The sequence below is a fragment of the Marmota flaviventris genome, chromosome 2 (genome assembly GCF_047511675.1).
Source record: "Marmota flaviventris isolate mMarFla1 chromosome 2, mMarFla1.hap1, whole genome shotgun sequence".
Taxonomy (NCBI): domain Eukaryota; kingdom Metazoa; phylum Chordata; class Mammalia; order Rodentia; family Sciuridae; genus Marmota; species Marmota flaviventris.
In genome coordinates, this window is record NC_092499.1 from 47,811,852 (window position 1) to 47,835,671 (window position 23,820).

General features: G+C 32.3%; 1 protein-coding gene across 3 annotated transcripts in view; it reads right to left on the reverse strand.

The window, feature by feature from the left end:
• The window catches only part of Ralgapa1 (Ral GTPase activating protein catalytic subunit alpha 1), a 251,241-nt gene that overhangs the window by 3,401 nt on the left and 224,020 nt on the right, over positions 1–23,820 (reverse strand). For 2 of the 3 annotated variants that reach the window (XM_027929475.2, XM_071607832.1), the window contains exon 39: positions 7,158–7,282. In XM_027929475.2, coding sequence (XP_027785276.2) covers positions 7,158–7,282 — 125 coding nt within the window. Of the gene's footprint in view, positions 1–6,554; positions 6,586–7,157; positions 7,283–23,820 lie in introns of all 3 variants that reach the window. The other variant, XM_027929473.3, reaches the window with a different exon arrangement.

The window sequence follows — 23,820 nt, forward strand, 5'->3', positions numbered from 1 at the left end:
CAAGTGTTCACAGTCACCTTTGGTTAGTTGCTACCATACTAGAGAGATACAAAACAGTTCCATCATCACAAAAAGTTTTACTGGAGAATACTACTTTGTCAAACTTTATTTTCCTCACTCAATTCTTCAAAAACAAAACCAAAAAAACAAAAAACACACAGAGCTCCATGCAAATTTACTCCATAGCTGTTTTATCCATTTCTATCACAAATTTTTCTTCTTAACTATTCCCATTCCTAAAATCTTTTTCTTTCACTACTTTTAATAATAATATAAATAAAGCTAATCTTCAGCTGCCTGTGTGCATATCCCAGCTTTATCACTTAATTTTTTTTTTTTCTTCAAAAACAGCAAATCCTTCATGTCTCCCTTATTGCCTCCAAAATGAAATCCCTCTTTGGTCAACTGAGTGTCAAATAAGGATTTTTGGCACATGTGGTATATAGTTATCTATACCTACTCATATTTTAGCAAATGATAATTGTGGTATATACTGGATACACCCAAACTCTATATAATTTACGGTAGGTAGACCTCAATTTTAGAAGTAAAGAATATAGTGATACCTGCATTTCATTTCACATCCTATTCTGCCTAACTGTTGATTTATACTGAGTCATAAAGAACGCTGATTATATTATATAATTATTTATTAATATATCTTCAAGGACAAGTTTTAAAGTATCTATGGGCTCCTAAGTGCATAATGTATCTGTTATTAACACTCTTACAGTGCTCATAGAGACTGTGCCTATGTCTTTTTTTTTTTTTTTTTTTTTGGTGCTGCCAGGGACTGAACCCAGGGCCTTGTGCATGCGAGGCAAGCACTCTACCAACTGAGCTATATCCCCAGCCCTGAATCTTTGTCTTTGATAGTATAATAAACTGGTTCATATACTATACATTGATTATAATAAACTATTATAAATAACATCATGAATATAACTTTGGGGATTTATACATTATAAAAGGAACTCAATGGATAGTTATTTATTATCATTTTATTTATACTGTTTAGTAGTTCTAAACTGGTCATGTTTGTCATCAAAGTTATTGGGAAAATACAGCCTTTTAAAATACTGTAACTTTGAAAGTAGCTTGAATTAACACTGATCTAAAAAACAATATGAATGTGTTAGAAAGAATACGGGCATGGATTAGATTAAATACCAAGTTGTCACTTTACTAGCTGTTTAATCATGAGCAAACTGACTCCAGACATTTTGTTATTTGTAAAATGGAGAAAATAATAGTTATTTTACAAAGTTGTGGGAATTAGTGACTATATATGCAAAGATACTGGCATGTAGTATGTACACTGTAAATGTAGCTATTTGATAAAGCTATTAAATAAAGAGCAAAAGTTAACAGACTGAAAAAAAACAGATGAGGATTACAAAGGATCAGAAACTAGAAACAGTTTTGAAAAAAATAATTACTTATGAAATATAATTGTTCAAATGTGGAGAACACAACATACCCTTCTTTAAGGTAAATACCCTTCGTTTAGGGAAATCAAAGAATTTATCCTTTCTTATGCTGATGAGCCTATGAAATACAACCTTATGTTAAAGGTCAGATTACCCAAATAACCTTACTGCTTTAATATTGTTAAAGGATTTGATAAGTGCTTAAGAGTAGCATGAATATAGCACTGAATGTCAAGAGGGAAACATAACACATCATTTAAAATAAAATAGTGAAGAAATACAGGCAAACAAGTATTTTCATTTTAAGATATTTAAGAACTACTATTGCTCAGACTTAAAACCAGGTTAAACTTGTAACAGTTTACTTCCTTCTTACAAATGAGAAAACTGGGTGTAGGAGAGATTAATTTGAGTTTGTGTGGATAATAAATGGCAGGATAATGATTTAAATCCAGATCAGTCTGATTTCAAAGCCCATATTTTTTTAGCTGGCAACCTTAAAAATTATTTAAGATGGGCCGGGGATGTGGCTCAAGCGGTAGAGCACTCGCCTGGCATGCGCAGAGTGCTGGGTTCAATCCTCAACACCACATAAAAATAAAGATATTGTGTCCACCTAAAACTAAAAAATAAATATTAAAAAAATATTTAAGATTTTTCAATGTCTAGGAAAAGTAGAGCCCTCAAAATAAAAATTTCCAATAATTTCTAATTTGTAATTATGACAAAATTTTGGGCCATCTCTCTCTCACCTGTACCAACAGCAAGAAGAGGATGAAAATAAGATTGTGTAATTGTAATAATTAGGATCATGTACTCTGAGATCAGATACATCTAGATTGGAATCCTGGCTTCCTTGAGTCCTAGATGCTCCTGGATAAGCTTTTATTTAGGAAAACTTCAATGAACTACTCTGAAGATTGAGAGAATGCAGCTTATGTGAGGTGATGTACATCTTGTAATCCCAGCACTCAGGGGGTTAAGGCAGGAAGATGATGAGTTTGAGGCCAGGTTGGGCTACTTAGTGAGACCCTGTTTCAAAATAAAATTTATAAAAAGTGCTGGGGGGTGTATATAGCTCAGTGATAGAATACTTGCTTAACATGCATGAGAACCTGTTTTGAAAACTCAGTATTGCAAAAACAACAAGAACAAAAGCATATGTAGTTTTAGTTTCAGCAGAGTGTCTGGCACTCAGTAAACCACTCAATTATTACGTTATTATTTTCATAACAAAAATCCCACACCCAAGTGAGTGTTCTTTGTGGAAACTGAACCTAGTAATTATTGTTACAAAAGGTTAACAGATATTATTTAAGATTAGTATTATTTGCCTCTTACTCAAAAACATATAAGACAAATTTTTAAGTTCAAAGTACTGAAGAGGATAGGACGTATTTGGCTGCTTATAATTTCATACCTTATGTCATATATTGAAGGAAACTGACTTTTCTATTGGCATTTGCAAATAATATTTAGGATGTTTATATAATATCTTTGTGGGGCTAAAATCTTTTCTTTCAATCTTGTAATTCCAGGGACTTGGGAGGCTGAGGCAGGAGAATCTCAAGTTTGAGGCCAGACTCAGCAATTTAGCAAGGCCCTAAGCTAACAGCAAGACCCTGACTCAAAATGAAAATAAAAGGGCTAGGGCTGTAGTTCAGTGGTAGAGCACTCCTAGGTTCAATTCTCATTACCAAATACAAAAAGAAACAAAAATAGCAAACTCCCACCACCCAACTTTCTTTCAGATCATTTCAAAGCCTGGGAAGAGGAGAAATTTAAAGTTAGTTTTAAAGAAGATCACCAAGCTTAAAAAAAAAAAAAATTACCTAAAGCAATGGCTAAAATTTAATGATCTGTCCTACTCAAAAGATTCAGAAAGACAGGTTAGAATTAATGGTTATCAGATCTATCTATATACAGCAATACAAATTTTGTGAGACTGAGGTTACAATAAAGGTAGACTAGATGCTACTCTGGGTCTTCATAGTCACTCTAGATTATCTCTTACTTTGATGGCATATAAGTTATATTTGAATCTTATTAATTTTATAAGACTTCTTTGATTGCAAATTGATGTTTGTAAGGTAATTATAAAAAAACGGTCTGTATATTTGGATATGCATGTGCATATATATTCATGTTTCTCTGTGTGTGTATATATGTGAGTGCTTCCAAAATTTCTAGCATAATCTGCTGAAAAATAACCCAAAGGAAGAAATCTCCTGGCTCAATTAGAATATTTACTGTATACTTTTTGTATCCTATTTTTGTTGGCATTTTTGAATTTTTTATTATAACAATAGAAAGATGATTTGAAAGGTAACACATATTAGAGGAAAATGTGAACATTTTTGAACTACCACTGTAATTTAGCTAAGAAGAGTGATTTCATTTTGAAGTTCACCGTTAGAAATGTTATAAATACAAAACAAGTTTAAAAAAAGAAGGTCGCTATAAAACTTTTGATATTTTCCACATACATGCCTGACAGAGATAAAAGGATTTTTTTTCCTGTAATTTTTTTTTTAAAATAGAGGACAAGAAAAATCTAATAATATTTTAATGTAGTTATGGAAGATCAACAAAGTGTGACATCACAATATTTCCCTCAATGACCTTAGGGATAAAAATAATTTCCCCTAAGTATCAGTCTACTGACACAGACAGTACACTTTGAGAAAATAAAGTTATAACTTATGGGTTGATTATGGTAACCCAAATCTTTCATGTCTCTTTAATACTAGAAGTTATTTATTTAAAAAATATTTTTGAGGGCTGGGATTGTGGCTCAGCGGTAGAGCGCTCACCTAGCATGGGCACGACCCAGGTTCGATTCTCAGCACCACATAAAAATAAAGGCATTGTGTTGTGTCCATCTACAAAAAAGACTTATTTTCTCTCTCTCTCTCTCTCTTTAAAAAAATTTTTTTAATTTAAATGTCACCACAGTTGGTATATTACTGTTAAGAGGAAATGAGTTTTACATCATATTGAAGCAAATAAACTTAAAAAATTAGTTGTTTTTTAAAATTTTTGGTGTTAGGGATTGAATCTAGGGCTTCAAACATGCTAAACATACATGTATATACCACTGAGCTAAACTGTAAGTCCCCCAAAATAATATTTTTCTATACTATTCCACTGAGTAGAAATGTTATGAAATATGAACATATGAATATAATCATCACTGTGCATTTCTTCAAAATGTAATTTCAAATTACTGCATTAGTATTTGATTAGTATTGTATATTTTTTGGCAGTATTATTTCATATATGTAGGCTATGCATAGGATATCTAAAGTTGATTCTGAACTGTAATTATGAATCCTTTTCCTCATGTGGCAAATTTTACTATGTTGAAAAAATGAACCTAATCAACTTCAAATTTTGTCATTTTTGCAAACAAGAAGTCATTTCCACATTGCTATTGCTATTCTGTGGGTCTTTCATGTCTTCTCTCCCACTCTGAGTTAAAACTTTAAAGAGGGCTTAATATGTGTGAGGTGGAATATGAAGGAAAATTGAAATAAATGGGAGAAAAAATTATTATTCAGATACTATGTTTTTGCTACTAGAGGAATACATATATTTTATTTATTTTATTGAACTGAAAAACCATGCTGATAAAAAATTTGTCATGATTATTAAAGTTTGCAAAAAGCACATAAAAATGTATTCAGTAATACTCTCATAAGTTGTTTACAGGCAAAAATACCCTTTCACAAATTAGAGTCCACGTCTTATTGTTTCCTAAAGGCAAAGACAATTAAAAAAAAACTAATTGAAATAAAACTATAGCCACAATATTAGGTTGATGTTCAAATTCACCTTTTTATTACTACTTAGATAATTGGGTCTTAAGTAAATTAAGAATACTAATACATTAAAAATGAAGCCAACAGCCTTGACTTGGCTGCTGTAGCATTATTTGATGAGCATTTCAGAAAGTGAGAATATGACTTCCTATATTGCATACCTAGCTAAAAGTGTAAGATACTATGTAAAATATGAAAACACCATCAAGATGACAAATATGAAAGATTATAGCTGTGAAACAATAACATTAAAACTGAACTGACCTTATAAATATAAGGGGAAAAAATTAGTCCAAATGTGACCTGGTTATCAGTATTTCTCAGTTGTGCGGTTTATGGCTTGACTATGAGGTACACAAAAGTGTTACTCATATCAATTTTAATACAGTCTGGTAATTCATCAGATATTCTTTATTATTAAACAACCACAATGCCAAGTATACTTAAGTTTTCATTTTTGCTGTTAATTAGTCTACTTTTAGTATCTTTTACCTTCTTTCTAAATGCCAAACTGTAATTTTAGATAGTGTCAATCCATTAAAGCAAATCTTATAATTTATCTATTTTCAAGATCCAACCCAGTTTAATGTGATTTTCTCTTTGCTAGGTTTTTTATATTAACTGAAATGGATTTAAGATTTTTGGTAAAATTATTTTTCTAATGGCAAATTAATGATGACAGGAATGGAAGCTTTAATTCCATTAACTAAACCTCAATTGAAAATTATAGTAATTTATTTTTCAAATAGATTAGGTTAAAGAAAGAGTGCTATGCCTTTTAAACTTATAAAGAAAACATAGTTAACATAAAGAGAACTTTAACTTCATTTCATATTCTCCTTTCCTGCATCCTATTACAAAAGTCAGTTTCTATTTCAGGTGCCTAGTACAGTGCAAGGCACACAGAGAGTAACCAAGAAGACTTAAGATATCCAATAACAATGCAATACATTACAAATACAAAGATACACCACCTTTAGTTCAATAGTACTATTTTTTCATGCTGAAAAACAAACAAACAAACAAAATAAAAAGCATCAGTATAACAAGGTGTAACTAATTTCAGCCATGGGGTTCTATTATTAGTTATTTTAATCCCCAAACCATGTTAGTGTTTCATGCAGACCTGGGTTAGTTAGTATAATTCTGGAAAAAATTTAGTGACAATTTCTGAAGTGTTTAGTATGAACCAGAGTATTGTTAAGTTTGTTTACTGTCTGAGTTACAAGCTTAGAGCTTGCTAATTTTGAAAAAAGAAAATGGGAGAAGAACAGAGGGTGTTTTGGTTGACACTTTATCTTACCTTCAGATAAACAGAACTGATATTTAATGATCTAAAGAGGGAAAATAAAATAAATGAAACAATCATAAGGAGTGCAAGATATTACAGAATAGGAAGGCCATGAGTCATTTATTTTCTTACTGATTTCTTCAAAATTAGTTAATTATATTAATGCAGTACCCTCTGAACAATCCTTAAATATAACAATTTGTCATATTAGGTACTTCTAAATCTAGACCAGTTTAGCTTTATTTGTAAAATTAGAGATGACGAGGCAATATTCTTGGCCATAAAATTTGATCCTCTAAAGTTGAGAGTACATGCTCAACTTGTGTTTCTTTTGCAGATAGTTCAGTAATGATCCCATGAGAAGCAAGGGTCATGGACTATTATTAGCTCAGATAAAATGTGGTGCATGTACTTGTATGAAGATTGTTGACTTCTGGAGGAACTGCAGTTAGATAAAGCGAAACAAATCAAATTTACAGGCCAAATTTGAATAGTGATAAAAAATGTGTATATTTCAATGATTAGAATTTTATTCAAGCAAGTTTTTAGAACAAAAGGGTATTGCATTTCAAGTTCCAGTGACAATAAGTAACTAATACTTGCTTTTAATCTTACCGGCATCAGATGGTAAATGATGGTAGGGAGCTGGAGAAAAAACTTGTGCTGCAAAATCTTCAAATGTTGTTGGTTCTAAATGGTGCTGGACAATTGTTTGCAGATATCGTGCTCTCTCCTCATAGCTGATTTCCTTCTGTTAAGGATGAACTTAAATGCAGCTTATACGGGAAAGGAACAGCTCTCATCAAAAAAAGACCAATATGATTGCTAAACTTCACTGCTTCTTAGTAAATTAGTCACTGATTATTCTTGCATATGATTAAAAATATGCCATTTTAAAGCATAAAATGTACTTCTTAAGTTTACTCCTCATGATACCACTAAATGACAGCTTAACAGGGAGATATTTATTAGAAAATAATTATTATACTGACATACTCGAAGAGCAAATAGTTTACTTGAGAAAGGATTCAATTACTCTCAGGTCAGCTCCTCTTGCTAATAAGCTTCCATCGGCAGATGTACTCTCAAAAGCCATGCAATAAATATTATAATGCTGCCTTTAAGATACTTTGTCCAAAATTCTATATTTTTCATTGGAAAAGACTCATTGTAAAAATTCCTGCATATCTTCTTCATTTTCTAAAATCACTGCATTTTCTCAACAATTGTTCTCATTTTAAATGGAAGACTTCTGTTGCTATAATCCTGGAATAACTCCATGCGGTTAAGATAAATACATAGCTGAATCTGTGTGTCAGGAAAAAATACCTAATCAATTATAACACTGAAACAAGCAGGAATATTTGCAAAGAGTCCACAGGACTCCTAAATACTGTCTAACAAAGCATCTACAGGGCACTGACACTGACAGAAAAATACTGTACTTCTCTTTCACCACATTTTCTTCTCTGATATTATTGACAAGCAACCAGTACCTTGAAGTGTTGTTGCTTTTGAACAACCCACTCCAGGCTTCCTGTTTCAGCAGGTCTGATTGTGCTGTTAGCACAGAAAGGGCGAGAAAGAGAGAGAATATTTCTGTTGTTCACGAAAGCAACTATGGAAATGGCTGTCAAAATGTAGAGCAGCAGGCAGCAACATACAATTATCAGGAAAAACTCACATGCTGACTTCATGTCGTATAGTTCTTGAACTGAGAAATCAGTTAACCTTTCTTCTACAACTTTTAAAAGTTTTCCTGCTGTACTCAGTGTGCTATGTTGACATTTAAATAAGGATAATAAAAAATGTACACAAGACATTTAAATAATAATAAAGATTTGCCTATTGATTCTTCTTTTTTTACTGAATTTTTTTCTAAAACCAACTTTAATATTTCTTCCTTAAAATTCCTTATTCTTCAATTATAGTTCCACAATTCTAGAAATTGTGGACCAAGTCTATACACAGACCAAAGAAATTAATTTGAGACGAAGCAATTTAAAGTGATAATTCAATGGGAGATACCACAGCCAGTTAGTTTGTAAAAGTTCATTAAGGTAAAAAGACTAGGAGTTAAAGACTATAGTATAATCATTATGCATTTGACTTTGATTATGATATCTTTTGTCCCTTAAATGGCTTTGTATTACTGGGGTTGAACTTCAGAAGAATCTTACTTCTGAAATGGGTAGCGATTAGATGTTATATTAAAATGATTGATGATAAGGATTTTGTGGAATAACAACAGATATTTTTTAGCCCAATTTAACAGGGAAAAGTAACACAGCACACTTTTAAAGGGAGTATATGGTTATAAACGGCAGAGGATGAAACTGATGGTTCAATCTAAATAATACTACATATCTCACAACTTGTTGGAAAGTACTTTTTTCATTGGGGGAGATTCACAGCTGCCGAATTTTCTGCAGTTAATAGAGTCCTTTGATTCACAGCAGTGCCCCTTGTACAAAAAATACTGGCCTTTGTGTATTACCAGAAACTAATTTTCTATTTGGCTGAAAAGGGAAAAATGGGGTTATTGCTTCTCCCTCCTACAGAGCTTTTCATTATGCCTGATGCACTCAACTTCTAAGCTCTTCTGAGAAAAAAAAATAACTGAAGAGGCAAGAGGTAGAAAAATGAGCTTGTTAGCACATTAGAAGTGAAGTATCTTGGTGGGCCCTAGAAATTCCCAGTGGTGTGTTAACTTATCACTCTATGCATGCTGGCACTGATAGTCTCCCAATTGATCACTCTCTTTTCGCACCAAAGGTGCTGCCAGGAAGCAAAGGCTGCAGGCCCACAGGAGAACAGTCTGCTATCAAAACAAGCTGTTTTTAAAAGTCTGCTTGAATGGGTAAAACGCTTCATGAAAAGTAGGGTGGAGACACCTACCTGCTTTGAAAATGCTCTACTTTCAGAGGGCCTATAAATGAAATATTTTACTTTATCTTATTATATTTAGAGTTTATACAAAAAATTAGGCAGAAAGAAAGCAAATGTTAATATTTCTAAAACAAGATATTTCTAATGTAAATTTATCAGAGGAAAAAAATTATTATCTAAATAAAACACATTTTGAAAAGTAATTCTACTTTGCTATACAAAAGGAGGTTTATAAAACAGAAGAAACTAACACACAGGGCACAAAACTAAATTATCCTGATATAACATCTTCATTTTATATGAAAACACAATTTTAATAAAATTACAATAAATCTTTGATAGGGAATACAATGTTTTCTAAAATGATTTTTTTTTGAGTCTAGGTGGCAGAATGAAAGAAAATAACCATTAATAGTTAATTTTAAATGGGAAATGACAGTAGTCATCACACAGGCTAACATCTAAAGTTACCTGTGAAAACACTGTTAGCTTGATAAATATAGTTTAAGATAACTCACCTTCTAAAAGCTAAATTTTTTCCTAATTTTTCAGTTTTGATGTAGACAAATAATATCAAAACAGATCAACCCAATCTATAGTACATTTGCCTTTGCCCTTTTTACTTCAGAAAACATATATTAAAGACATATAATAAACTCTAAGTACTTAAACCATAGTCCTGGATCTACAACAAGGGACTTTTGTGATTGTAATGATTATAAACTTCCTAACAGTGCTGTCAACATCTGAAATTGTAACCAGAATCTAAAGCAGTTAATCCCTGTATCTCCTTATAATAAGTTGGGCACTTCTTTCTTACAAAAGGCAGCTCTTTAGGTAAGAGTTATTAGTACCTATAAGTTGAGTGGCATACACAAACTTGATGGCTAGCAACAAGAGGACAGCTCTGGCTATATTCTTACTGTAAGTGTTGCAAATGGCATTAAAATTAAAAAAAAATTGAAATGGGCAAGATAAAAAGGTGAAGGTAAACTAACAAAAATCCATATTGTTTTATTACAAATCCATAATGTTATATTAAAATGATTGGTGATAAAGATTTAAACAAAAGTTTAAAGTACAGATCTAAGTTGAATTGAGAGGGTTTTGTTGTAGATTTAAAACAACTCAAGCCAAAGTTAGCTAAAAATACATTCGATAAGGGAGACTCTTAGCTGGTAGGAATCTTTAATATGGAACTAGCCAATCAAAAGAAATAACACACAGGTGCTGCAATCATAGCAATATAATTATCCACTAATCCTCCTTCCTTCTTTCTGCAAAAGCAGAAAAGGAAAGGAATATTACTGTTCTAAAAATAATAAAGGGAACCAAAATTCTCTTTAACAAAGAAATAGTTTAAATTTAATCTGCATTTCAGTAATAGTAACATCATTACACATTTAAGTAATTACTTTTAATTTTAAACTTCAAGACCAGCTGTTATAAAACAGGGTTTCAATTTCATCTTAGACTTGGAAAAATAGGTATATGAATTCTCTTAAAAATAGTTTATCTGTATGTTAATGAGAATACTACCACCTGCTCCTATTTACTTTATTGGGGTATAAAAGTATATAAATACAGGGTAACCTAAAAGTGCCCCTACATCTGAGGTTAAAATAGTTTATTTTGATGTTTGGCTCATGTCTTTGTAAATAGCAAGTGCTATTTCTTGGAGGACAACTTTTCAATGTTGGTTTAAGAAATGTACCTATATTCATATGCAAGAACTCTTTGATAATATTTGTAATATTTATTTGTAATATGTAAATAGGGACTTTTGATTTATTTTGATGTAAGGAAATTGATTTCTCATGGTAAAAAACAATATGAAGAAAAGATGTCAAAGGTTAAGTAATATCAAGTATTTAACTTTTATTATTATATATATAGGGAGAATAAAGGTAGATTTATATATATATATATATATATATATATTTTTTTTTTTTTTTTTTTAATTTTTATTTTTTTTAAGACAATGTCTGGCTAAGTCGCCCATGCTGGCCTTGAGCTTGCTTGCAATCTTTCTGTCTCAGCCTCCAGAGTCACTGGAATTACAGCCATGTGCTGCTGTGCCTGGTCAGATTTGCTTTTAAAGAAGCAACAACCCAGCCAGGTGTGGGGGCACATGCCCATAATCCAAAGGGCTTGGGAGGCTGAGACAGAAGGATCACTGAGCACAGTGAGACCCTGTCTCTAAAATATAATACAAAATAGGACTGGGGATATGGCTCAGTGGTTGAGTGCCATCAAGTTCAATCCCACTGGAAGTAACAACCCTCATTCTCTACAAATTTTTTGCTTTTACTGTTAAAAATGGGAACACTTTTCGGTTTTTTGATCACTGGTTCCATGGCAGACCCCAGTGGGTTGTACATATAGCTCAAATTATTATCACATTATTATTAATTTATGACTAGCCTAAAAGAAATGGAAATTTTTATGTGTATATACATACATATTACACAAAAGAATGAATATAAAATATAATTTTCACAAAGAAATTATGAAAGTTAACAGCTGTAGGCAAATAACAAAGATCTATATTATCACTTAATTATTTTCCTCTTAAGTTCATGTTTAATGTTTTATTTCCTAACCCAGCAAAAGCACTGGCTCACTTTTAAACAAAGGCAAGTATGCAGTGTTTATTCCTGTACTCAATGGTATACAGTCTCAGGGATTAAAGGTCCACTCTGAAATTCCTAAATTAGTGAACATTTACCTTAGAATTGCATATTTCAGTGCCTTCTTCGAAGTTTTAATACTTAGGAATTTCATTTCCCTCTCTATGTAGAATATTCCAAGAATAATAGCCATAGGAAAAGAGACAATTCCAAAAGTAAAAACTGCTTAGAAATTTTGTCTATTGACTTAAAAAAAAATTGGAGAGGACTACTTAAACTGGATAGTCAACTGTTCAATATTCACAAAATTTCTAAGCTATGTTTGTGTTAGGTACTGAAGTTATAAAGATCAAAATACATGATTTAGTCTCCCCAAGTCTAACCACAAAATAGACAAAATTTGCCAAACAGAATTACTGGATAATTAGTCTCTAAATTACAATAGTGACACTAAGAGACCACTGAAATTTGCCCCCCAAATTTAGGAATAGAAACGTTTCTTTTGCACTGGGAATTGAACCTAGGGGTGCTTAACCAGTAAGCCACATTCCCAGCCCTTTTTATTTTGAGACAGAGCCTTGCCAAGCTGCTGAGGCTGGCTTTGAACTTGCGAACTTCCTGCTTCATCCTCCCAAGCTGCTGTGATTACAGGCATGTGCCACACTCCTGGCTAGAAACTATTTCTTAATCCCTTTGTCCTATTGTCCCAGGTGAATAACACCTTTATGAATGTGAATTGAGCAGTAAATGTACCAATTATGGTAACTGAAATAATTGTTTTTAGTGGTCTTTTGAGAAAACAGGTGAATGATTAGAGTTCCATGTTTCCTATTATATAAAAATACATAAAATATATATGCTGTAGATTATGATTTCCAACCTATTTTAATGCACCTTTATCAACTGAGTTAAAATATTAGTAGAATTAAAATAGTAGAATTGAAAACCTGGGACTTAATGGGTTAAGAAAGTGTAGTTTACTAGGAGAACCAGCAAAGAGGCTCTCTAGTGCTGGGGCTAGGAAAACTCCACAGCCAATTTCAAGCTATCTTCTTTAAAAAAACTTTTTTTTTTTTTTTTTTTTTTTAGTTGTAGCTGGACATACTTTTATTTTATTTTTATGTGGTGCTGAGGATTGAACCCAGGGCCTTGAACCTGCTAAGCGAGTGCTCTACCACTAGGCCACAACCCCAAGCCCTCAAGCTATCTTATTTTTGAGTTTGGTTTCACCTTACCCTTTGATCTTGTTGACCCTTTTATAACTAATAATAAAAAAGAAAATAAAACACAAGGAATAAATATGTAATGTATACTGTTAATTACTTCTTTAGACATATTATAATAATTGGTTAAAGACAAAAATCCGTAAATGTCAAAAGTAATTACAACTCATTATATAAGTCAGCATGGAAACAAATATTTTCCCTCACTAGTTGTGATCATTTTTTAAAAGAAATTTTAAAACTTTTTATAAATTCTACAATGGTATGAGACAATGAGGGAGGAGAAAAAAATATATAGATAAAATCAAATGAAGGTTAATTCTAGCTCACTTTTGGCAGATTTCTGGAAATACTCTGTACATTAAGAATAAAGACAACTGAAAAATAAAAGTTTAAATACAGATGCTCAACATTTTATGGTGTTATCTCCCAATAAATCCACTGTGAGTTGCAACAATTGTAAATTGAAAAATTCTAAGTAAAAAATTCATTTAATACACTTAAACTACTGAATATCATAGCTTAGCACCACAGTACATTATAGAACACAGGGCTGCTTACCCTCTTATTTGGTGGCTGTCTGGGAGCTGCCCAATATCATGAGCGAGCAATCTATGGCATTTTGCTAGTCCAGGAAACTATTAAAATTCAAAGTATGGCTTTTACTAAAACATGTATTGCTTTGCATCAAATAAAGTTGAAATATCTTAAGTTGAACCACTGTAAAATGGGGATCATTTGTGTTTAGGTTTATAAAAGGGCCATCTTGAGAGGTATTATAGCAAAATGCAGCATCATTTAATGAGAATATTTAGGACAGAACTAGAGTAAGGATACATCCACCAACATTACCTTCTGGAAACAGTCAAATCACCAAAACGATTATTTAGCAATAAGCCTTGCTTTGGGGAAGAGTACAAAAATTTGCTTGGGGGTTGTGGCTCAGCGGTAGAGCATTCGCCCCGCACGTGCGAGACCCTGGGTTCGATCCTCAGCACCACATAAACAAAAATAAATAAGTGAAATAAATGTATTGTGTCCAACTACAACTAAAAAATAAATATTAAAAAAATTTGCTTGGAAAAACAAAGCTGCTGACTAGAGTTGGGACTAGAACCTTAGACTTTTAATTAATGCCCAACACTCTTTCTACATCCAATCTCAATGATCTAGGTGTGTGTATAGAAACAGAAGTAGATTAGGCATGTTAATTATGATGACCAAAACAATGAAAATTTATTTAAATTCTAAGGTGAGCAAGTTTTGAAAAATGTCTTTATTTTGTTATACTATATTTCATTATACTTTTATTATTATAGTAAAAAAAATCCTTGTCATAAAGTGAAAAAGTCACAGATAACATTTTACTTTTAAAAGACTTTGAAATATCTTTAAGCATTGTAAATCAATATCATTGCTCAGTCTTAAATGATGAAAAATAAGACTTTATTGAGATATATGAGTAGATATCTTTTGCAAGTACACTTCAAGGATCTCATGCTGTTATCAGTGGCAAAGCAGTGTACTTCCCTGAAATATACAGGAAAATTAAGTGTCCAATGACCTAATAGGCACTGTTTATTTATAAGATGAAAGCAAACTATATTGCTTACCTTACACAAAACAAAATCTTCTGGTAAATTAATAATCTGGCAGGGGGAAGGATGTTCCATTTTTTTCCTATTGGAGCTAATTTCTTCAGGAAACATATAGTTTAGTTCATATGCAATAAAACTAAAATTTCCCTAAACAAACAGTATGAACCTGAGTAGTAGTATTATTTACTTATATCATGTTAACAAAAATTCTTCTGAAAGTCTGCAACAGGTTATGACAAATTGTCTATTTTTATGATCCCTTATATTAATGAAATTCTTTAGTAGCTGATACTATCTACATCATGAAGGAAAAGCTGTGATTTGTCAGAGCAGACAAAGCTGGGCTTTAATCCATCCTTTTAACCATATTGCCAAGACTATATTGTTTTCACTGCGTCTCAATTAGGAGACAGGCAGGACACCTGGTACTTCTTTATCTAAGTCCCATGGGCTGCCAGATGACTCAAAATCCATAACAGGTGCTAAGGCAGTGTGAGGATAGCCCTATTATTGAAAACTGGAGTTGAATAAAATTTGTACCATATATAATTGCTCATAAATCAATTACTAAATGAAAACATTAAGTAAAAAGTTGATAAGCCCATTTCTACCAAAGTTCATGTAAATACATTTAAAAAGATTAACCTTAAATAGGCTTAAATTTTTAAAACTACCCCAAAGGATCTGAAAATCTTTTCTCATTTAATAATCTAATAATCATCAGTGGTTTCCAAAACGTACTAACATGATTCCACTTTCATGAAAGTTGTACAAAGCAAAATATCTAAAAGAAAAATTAACTTGTCTGTATTTAAATTTAATGAAATTAAAACTTTGTGCTCTTTTTTTAGTTGTTGATAGACCTTTATTTTATTTATTTATATGTAGTGTTAAGAATTGAACCCAGTGCCTCACACATGCTAAGCAAGTGCGCTACTGCTGAGCCATAGCCCCAGCTCCTAAAATTGTATATTCTTATTATTGATAGTATCTACTTAATATATTATTATTAGTTTAGTATAATGAGGCCTTCATAGTAGAGGCAGAACTACTTCAAAATCACTAGTTATGAGTAAGAGTTTCAAAAACATTGCAGATACTAGAAAAGGAAATTAAGCCAAATTTATAACCTTATCTGATATATGGACTTGTTTCTTTTGGGAGCAAAAATTCAGTAGATTAAAGTTGAGGAAATGAATGTATATATTTGAACTAAATACTAAACTTGAATACTGGAAGAAGACTGCAAAAAGGGGGAAAAAAAACAAGTGAAATTTTACAGTGTACAATTACTTAAGTGATATCTCGACCTAAATGTGCACTAATTTAATTAAGATTTTGTTTAAATGCTATAATTATTGGGAATACAAAAATGATTTTATTATCATAGTAAGTAGTAATAAAGTACAGCAAACTGTCATTTAAGACAGTGTCGTAGAATCTATGATAAGCATTATATTGGCTTAAACTAATGCACTATATGCCCCCAGGGAATGATAGGCTTAGACACTGGACTTTAACATCAAAATCTATCCATTAATCTTGACTTAAATATAATCTATTCTGCAGTAAAAGGAAGAATGGGCATTCAATGAATTACTGTTTTTGAAATACTGCACTGGTGCCCATTTGCTAAAATCACTTAAGGAGATATGAGAAGATGGAATACTAGTAAATTTTATAGATTTACTAATTTCACAAAACATGCATTTGACTTTCTTCAAATTTGGCAAGAGCATCCCATTTATAAAAAAAAATTTACAGATTTAAAATATCTCTCCCTGATATTCCAATATCAGCAGGAAAAAAAATCATCTGTGGAAATACACTGTGGAGTCAGAATCCCTGGATATTGAAAATAAGTTTTAATAAAAATATATTGTATACAATATCTAAAATATCTACTATATATATATGATCGTTGTTTTGTTGTTGTTTTTTTTTTTTTACCAGAATGACCAACCTACCATTGACAGAACTGACCAGAAGAAAATGGAAAGGACAGGAGAGAGAATTTAAGAGTGTGTATACAAATATCAGGCTACATAATACGTCATAAAAAGGAAATAATTCTCACATTTATAATAATACTTGAACTAGAAACAATTCAATGAGCTAACCATACAAAACTAAAATCATTATCAGCTACTCATGTAAATGATAAATACAGTATTTAACTTTAAGATGTGATAACTAATTTATCTTTAGTAGATTATTTTTGCACTTGCAACTGTTACAAAGAAAGCTAATTTACATTTCTATACTAACATAGCTTATATGTATTCAGATGTTATTTGGAATTCTAAAAAACAAAGTGGAAAGGAAATTAAATCAAATTTATAACCTTATTTGCTCTGTGAACTGTGGTGGTTTTAATCTACTTCCTCCTCTTTAAAATTTTTATGAATATAAAAAATACATTATTTTTAATCAAAATATAAAAAAAAGCAAAACTGACATTTGCTCTGCTATAATCTTGTGGGCTAAAAATAGGTAATGGCATGTTAACAAGTGATTACTACAGGTGGTTGTTTAAATATACTCATTTGCTTTCTTTTTGATGGTAGCTATGTGCTAAACAAAAGTCAACACTCCTATCAAGAAAGTAAATGTAGAAACATCAGTTCTACAACAACTGTTTTTGTTCCTTCTCTTTTCTGAACAGCAATTAGTAAAGCAACCCCTTCCCCTCCTCCCTAGCTGTCAAGCTGTTCAGAGCAGTTTGCAACTTGACAATGGTACTATTGTGAATGCTCTCTGGGCTTCCTTCCCACAGAGAGTTAAATGGGCAGTTCCTGCTGCCCATGATTGGTGTCCAGTGAAATAATACTCAAGAGCCAGGTTTTATCAGCTTCACGCCAAAGAAGTGAAGCCAGGGAACCCAAGCCTTCATATCATACTGGACCATATGCCAACCCTGATGGCCCCAAAGGTTTATCGCTAAGAATCAGGATCCATCATGTCCCTTGTGAAATTTCACTTCACATACCTTATGTGAAATGCAAAGCTTCACTAAAAACTGAACCTTCTTTACAATTGGCATGAACAGATGGACGGTAACAGTGGTTTGGCAAGCAAAAGTTAAGATTTAAATAGGCTGTATTTTAGTGTTTGAGAGGAAAAGCAGTTAGAAGAAAATGGAGAGATTTGTGACCCATCATTTTGTTTTAATTCCATTATTTAGTTATTAAAAATTCAGTATCAAAATCCCTTATATAGTAAAATGAAAAGGATGAATTAAAAGCACTTCAATTCCTATGTAAAATAAGTTGAAAGACTAATTTGAGCTTTACATCCTTTATTCTTTGCTCTCTGAAATCCCTTAACAGCATCTGAATCTACAGCTGTTTTTGAATTTAGACAAACACTAGAATAAAATTTGCATATTATATTGTAGGTATGGTAAATAATAATGTGAGCATACCACAGCACCTTTATCACTAATAGAACAATACAGGGTTTTAATGAATGGGGAAAAAATCCCTAGTATAGTATAGGTGAGAAGTTAAAAACGGAAGTGCAGAAATATCAAGTTTGGTTGCTTTTAGGGAATAGTTTGCCCAGGCTTGGATGGAGTTCTCTATCTTCCTTCTGGCACACTGTGATATCACCCAACTGTCTGGATTGGCATATGTAGACCATACTGTCACACTGGATTTGACAAAACAGATAAGATGATGGTAGTGATTTTTCTTTGCTATTTTTTTTTTTGCCATGAAGTCAAAATACTATAAGAATAAAAGCACTCAACTTATCAATAATGTGTTAAAGTATAATAATGTGTAAAAGCACAATCATGTAGAAAAGCATTTTATAGGGAAAGCGTAAAAGACTGTTCTATGAGAAGAATATCATGAGTCTATCATAAGAAATTTAAAATCTCAAATGCTGTTTTAAAGATGACAATTACTTGTAAATAGCGAGAGATCTTCTTAGCCTCAATAAGAAAAAAGTAATACTGATGTTCCCTAGCCTGGCATTTATGGCTTAAATAATTATTACAAAAAATAGAGACTTTGAAAATAATGAATAAACAAACAGTTTGGAAAGTCTTCTGTAAAAAATGAAAACTGATAAGTTCAAACTATAACTGTTTTACTACTAAATAGGTGACAAGTACATAAAAGCAGAAGGAACTGTCACCTTAGACACAGGCTGCCATATTACTGTTGGTAGCATTAGAAAACCTTAAATTTACAGCAGATGCAGTGAAGTATGCCCATAATCCCAGCAGCTTGGAGGCTGAGGAAGGAGGATTGCAAGTTCAAAGCCAGCCTCAATGAGGACCTGAGCATCTTAGTGAGAACCTGTTTCAAAATGAGAAAAAAAAAAAAAAAAAAAAGGACTGGAGATGTGGCTCAGTGATTAAGCATTCCTGGGTACAAAAAATAAACAAAAACCAAATCACGTTTACATTGCTTTTCTTTGTTTAACTACATAATATGGTTCTGACCTACTTCTTGATCTTCATGTGCCACCACCACTCTTTCTTTTGCTTTATGTCACCCAGCACTACAAACTTTTTTCTTTTTTTAGTCATGTCATACTTGTATGCCTCCAGGCCATTTCCCACCCCTGAAAAACTCTTCACTAACTTTTCCTATCTTGAAAAGTCCCTTTTCTCTTTGGAGTAATTAGTTGAGCAGTCTTCTTTGGTAAAGCCATTCCTAATTCCCTGTCCTACCCATCTTCTCCCACTTAAAATTAATTATTTTACCACCCTACTCTGTATATACTACTATTGCTGGACTCTCATCAGTGTGCACTTCATTTACCCATCCATAGGATTCTTTTTCCATAGCAGACCGTAAGCTTCTTGAAAGCAGTGACTTCCTTTCTTTTCCTAGCTTTTTTTCTCAGTGCCTCCCATGCAGGAAGTAGACAATATCTGGTAATAGATCAATGATCCAAAATTGTTTGGTAATGTTATTAATGTTATTATTAGTGCATTATAGATAGAGGGTAAAAACTTAAATATCTCTAGAATTCTTGATAGAGGGTAAAAACTTAAATATCTCTAGAATTAGAAAAATGTTCATAGAATCTGTCCATGCACTGAAGTCATTTTTTTGTGAGCTCACACAATTTAAATATAAGTAATTATTACTAGTCCATATTAGTTACACCTTAGAAAAGACTGTGTCTAGAGAACACTGAGAGACAATGTTAGTTTTAGACATGCCAGATAGATTTACACTAATTGTTTCTGCATCTTTTTGAAGATATCGTCTAGATTTGCTAGGCCAAAACTAACACCTTGAAAGGCATGCAATAAAAATATTCCCACAATGATTTTATGGAAGCCCCTCAAAACCCCAATAGGCACATAACTGCCATTTATTGAAAGAACAGCTGAACAAATGAAAACTGATAGTAAAGAATATATTAGTCACCACAGAACTGCTGCACATATCCAGGGCCCTTGTTTAAATAATTTCTCTGTATATGCAGACTATAAGGCTTGGCAGCAAAATCCGGGCCAACAGGATGTTTAAACACAGCAAACAATTCATTGCAAGTAATACTCACGTCTTTAACACAGTGGACTCAGATGTTCCAATTAGGTAAGTAAGAATGTTGTCTACTCTTTTTTTTTTTTAAAAAAAAGAATGTTGTCTACTCTGAAGAGGTCCCACTACAATGAGTTAATATTAATGGCAAAATGACTGCAAGCATTTCAAAGACCACAAAAAATTTCAAAGATCTCAAAACTTGGATAATTCAGCTGGAGAGACCTTTTGTATGAAGAATTACCTTCCCTTCTTTTAAAGCATGAATAACCATAATTATACGTATTGGAGTATTTAACAATTAACCAATTTGTCTGTGAGGTTTCAGACTTCCAATTAGAATGTATAAAGAACAAACAACACAAGATTCTTAATGGGAATCACTAACGTAGACCTCACTAGCATCTAGACTCTCATATCTGTCCCCTACTGCTCTCCTGTGGCTACCACTTTCCCTGACATACAGAAAGGTAGTGTGAACCTTTAGGGCTACAGCTATACACAGCCTCCTTCTTGGATGGGATACCTGAGACAACTTCTTTCACTACAGAGGTGTTTTAGTTCTGTTTTCTCCCAAACAGACAGCTTGTCCCCTTACCTCCCCTGACTACTGGTCTCTGAAAATTATCCTCATTAAACAATAATATCCTCTAATAAAAATATAATGATAAACCAGTCAAAATATAAAATCCTTGGGTGTGTACTATTCTGGCTTATTCCTATGTCAGAGGCAATTTCTTCTTGTCCTAGGTTCTCTCTTCTTACTACTCAGTGAGCTCTTAAGAGTTGTAGTGTAGTTTAATTTGAACCAAAATTATAAGTTAATACAAAAAAAAATGGGATTTTTTGTTCTTAACAGAATCTATACTAATCATAAGCTTCAAAAACATAGAACATGGGGCTAGGGTTGTGGCTCAGTGGTAGAGTGCTTGCCTAGCATGTGTGAGGCACTAGGTTCTATTCTCAACACCACACATAAGTAAATTAATACAATAAAGGTTCATCAACATATAAAAATATTAAAAAAACACAGAACATAAAAATACAAGTGAACTTTTAATATATACTGGTAAATGGGTAGCAAATTTTCTGTTTAAGAGAAAAAAAAATGAAGAGTTAAGAATTCATTCACTCTTAGGGCAGGGACTGTGCTGGAAGTCAGTGAAACAAGGGGGGTAAGACAAATGTTAATATGTGCACATACATGGTAATTACTATAACAAAAATGTTTGAGGTAATGTGAGCAATAAGTAAGGGATTAGGTCATTAAGAATGAGTATAATTAGGTAGAGGTGGGGTACTCTTAGAGTAAAAATATGGGCTTGAAAGAGAAGGGTATTCTTAGAAAATAAACATGGTTTAGCTAGACACATTATAGAGTATCCTGGGTGTCAGTGTGATGGGGATGATTGCAAAGAGGGGTGAAGTTAGGGAGGAGTACCAGTATATTTGACAAAACTCTACTGACAGAAATGAGGTTTGTGGTGGGTAAGATAAAAAGAATTACTTGCAGGTAGTCAACAAATGTAGACCTATTTCAATAAATGTTCAACAACCATCGTTAATCTTTCAGTATACTTAGGTTTGTGTTTTAGTATATTTCCAGTGTCAATATAAAGGTTAATAATATCAACCACCATGTAGCTGCTATTTGCTAAGCTGCTGCTACACATGATGAACAGGCTGCTTAGTGCTTCATGTAGATAATTTCGCTTAATCCTTACACAAATCCTGAGTTTGGTACTATTATTATCCTCTCTTTACTGATTAAATTAAGGATAGTTCATACTTATTGATGTAATCTTCTGAGAAAATGATCTATAAAAGACAGTAGATACATAAAATTATGTAGCTTCTTAAGAAACTGATTTTCTGCTAACATAAAATGACAGCAATATTGATGGGCCCCCTTAAGAGTTTTATAATGTCCTATCATAATGAAAGGCAACCACATTAGCGGAGCCAATCAATCGCATTTCATTTAGTTTTGGCTCTCATACTTCTGCAACAGGTTCTTTACATTTGAGTAGTAGAACTGCAGGGATAACAAACTATGACTAATTGAAGAATGATCATTGACTTCTTGTAATTTGTCTGATAAAGTTAAGCAGAAACCCAATTCTGGCATTTAAGAAAAAGTCAATCTAAATAGATTAGAAGAAATCAAATAATACTGACTATGGGAGGAAAGAATATTAAATCGAGGTATAAAGTATTTCTTTAAACATATCATTTAATTGGGTAATATCCCTCATACTGTATATTTCAGAATATTATATGTATAGATACCCACACAAAGCTCTAAGTTGTAAATTATAAGAACATAATAGATATGTTGTATTCTATCTGCTCAAACCCCGTTCTTTGAGACCCAAATTTTCTGTATATTCTTTCCTGATCTTCTTATTCCAAACTAATTTATTCTTCCTTGGAACTCTCATATCATCTATTATTCTACTATAATACTTTCATTTTATCTTGCATAATAATTACTAACATACATATTATTCTCTGTTCTTTTATAAGTACAAGAGGACCATCTGATTGTTTTCTGCATTAACCTCAAAATCTTTACTACTACTGTGTAAATGATCAATAGATATTTTTGAAAGAAGAAAAACAGTACAGTTATATTTCTTGAAGTGGTGGTAGTTAACTGTAATTATTCATCATAGTACATTTATGATTTATGTACTTTTCTCAAATTGAATTCTGCAATAAGAAAGAAGAAAAGAAACAGGACATATTGGTTAATTTTATCGGCCAATGTGGCTGGGTCATGGAAACTAGTTTTTGGTTAAACACCTCTCCGGATGTTACTGTAACTGTGACTTTTTTTTTTTTTTTGGGTGTGATTACTATTTAAATCATTAGACTTTGAGTAAAGCTGATTACCTTCCATAAAGCAGGTAGGCCTCATCTGGTCAAAGGCTTTTAAGAGACAGAGGTCACTTGAGAAAGGAAGAAATCCTATTTCCAGATACTTTCAGACTGAGACAGCAACATCAGCTCTTCCCTGGGTCTCTACAGTTTTCAGACTTGATAAGCCCTGCAAATGTGAAAGCCAGTTCCTTCTTTCTTTCTCATTATCTCTACTACCTGGATCTGTAGATTTTTTAAAAATCTGTATATTCAAGCAACTTTGGATAAAAAAAAAAAAATTGTGTCTCTACTCAACAAGTACAGAATTTTTTCTTGTCATTACTCCCTAAACAATACAAAATAACAACCATTTACATAGCATTTATATACTGGATATTATAAAGTAATCTAGAGATGATTTAAAGCATGCAGGAGGATGTATGTATTTCTACGCAAATATTATACCATTAAATATAAGGTACTTGACTAGCGGCAGATTCAGTATCATCGGGGGAGGGATTGATTCTATTTCTCTAAGAATGCTAAATACTAATACAATGGAATTA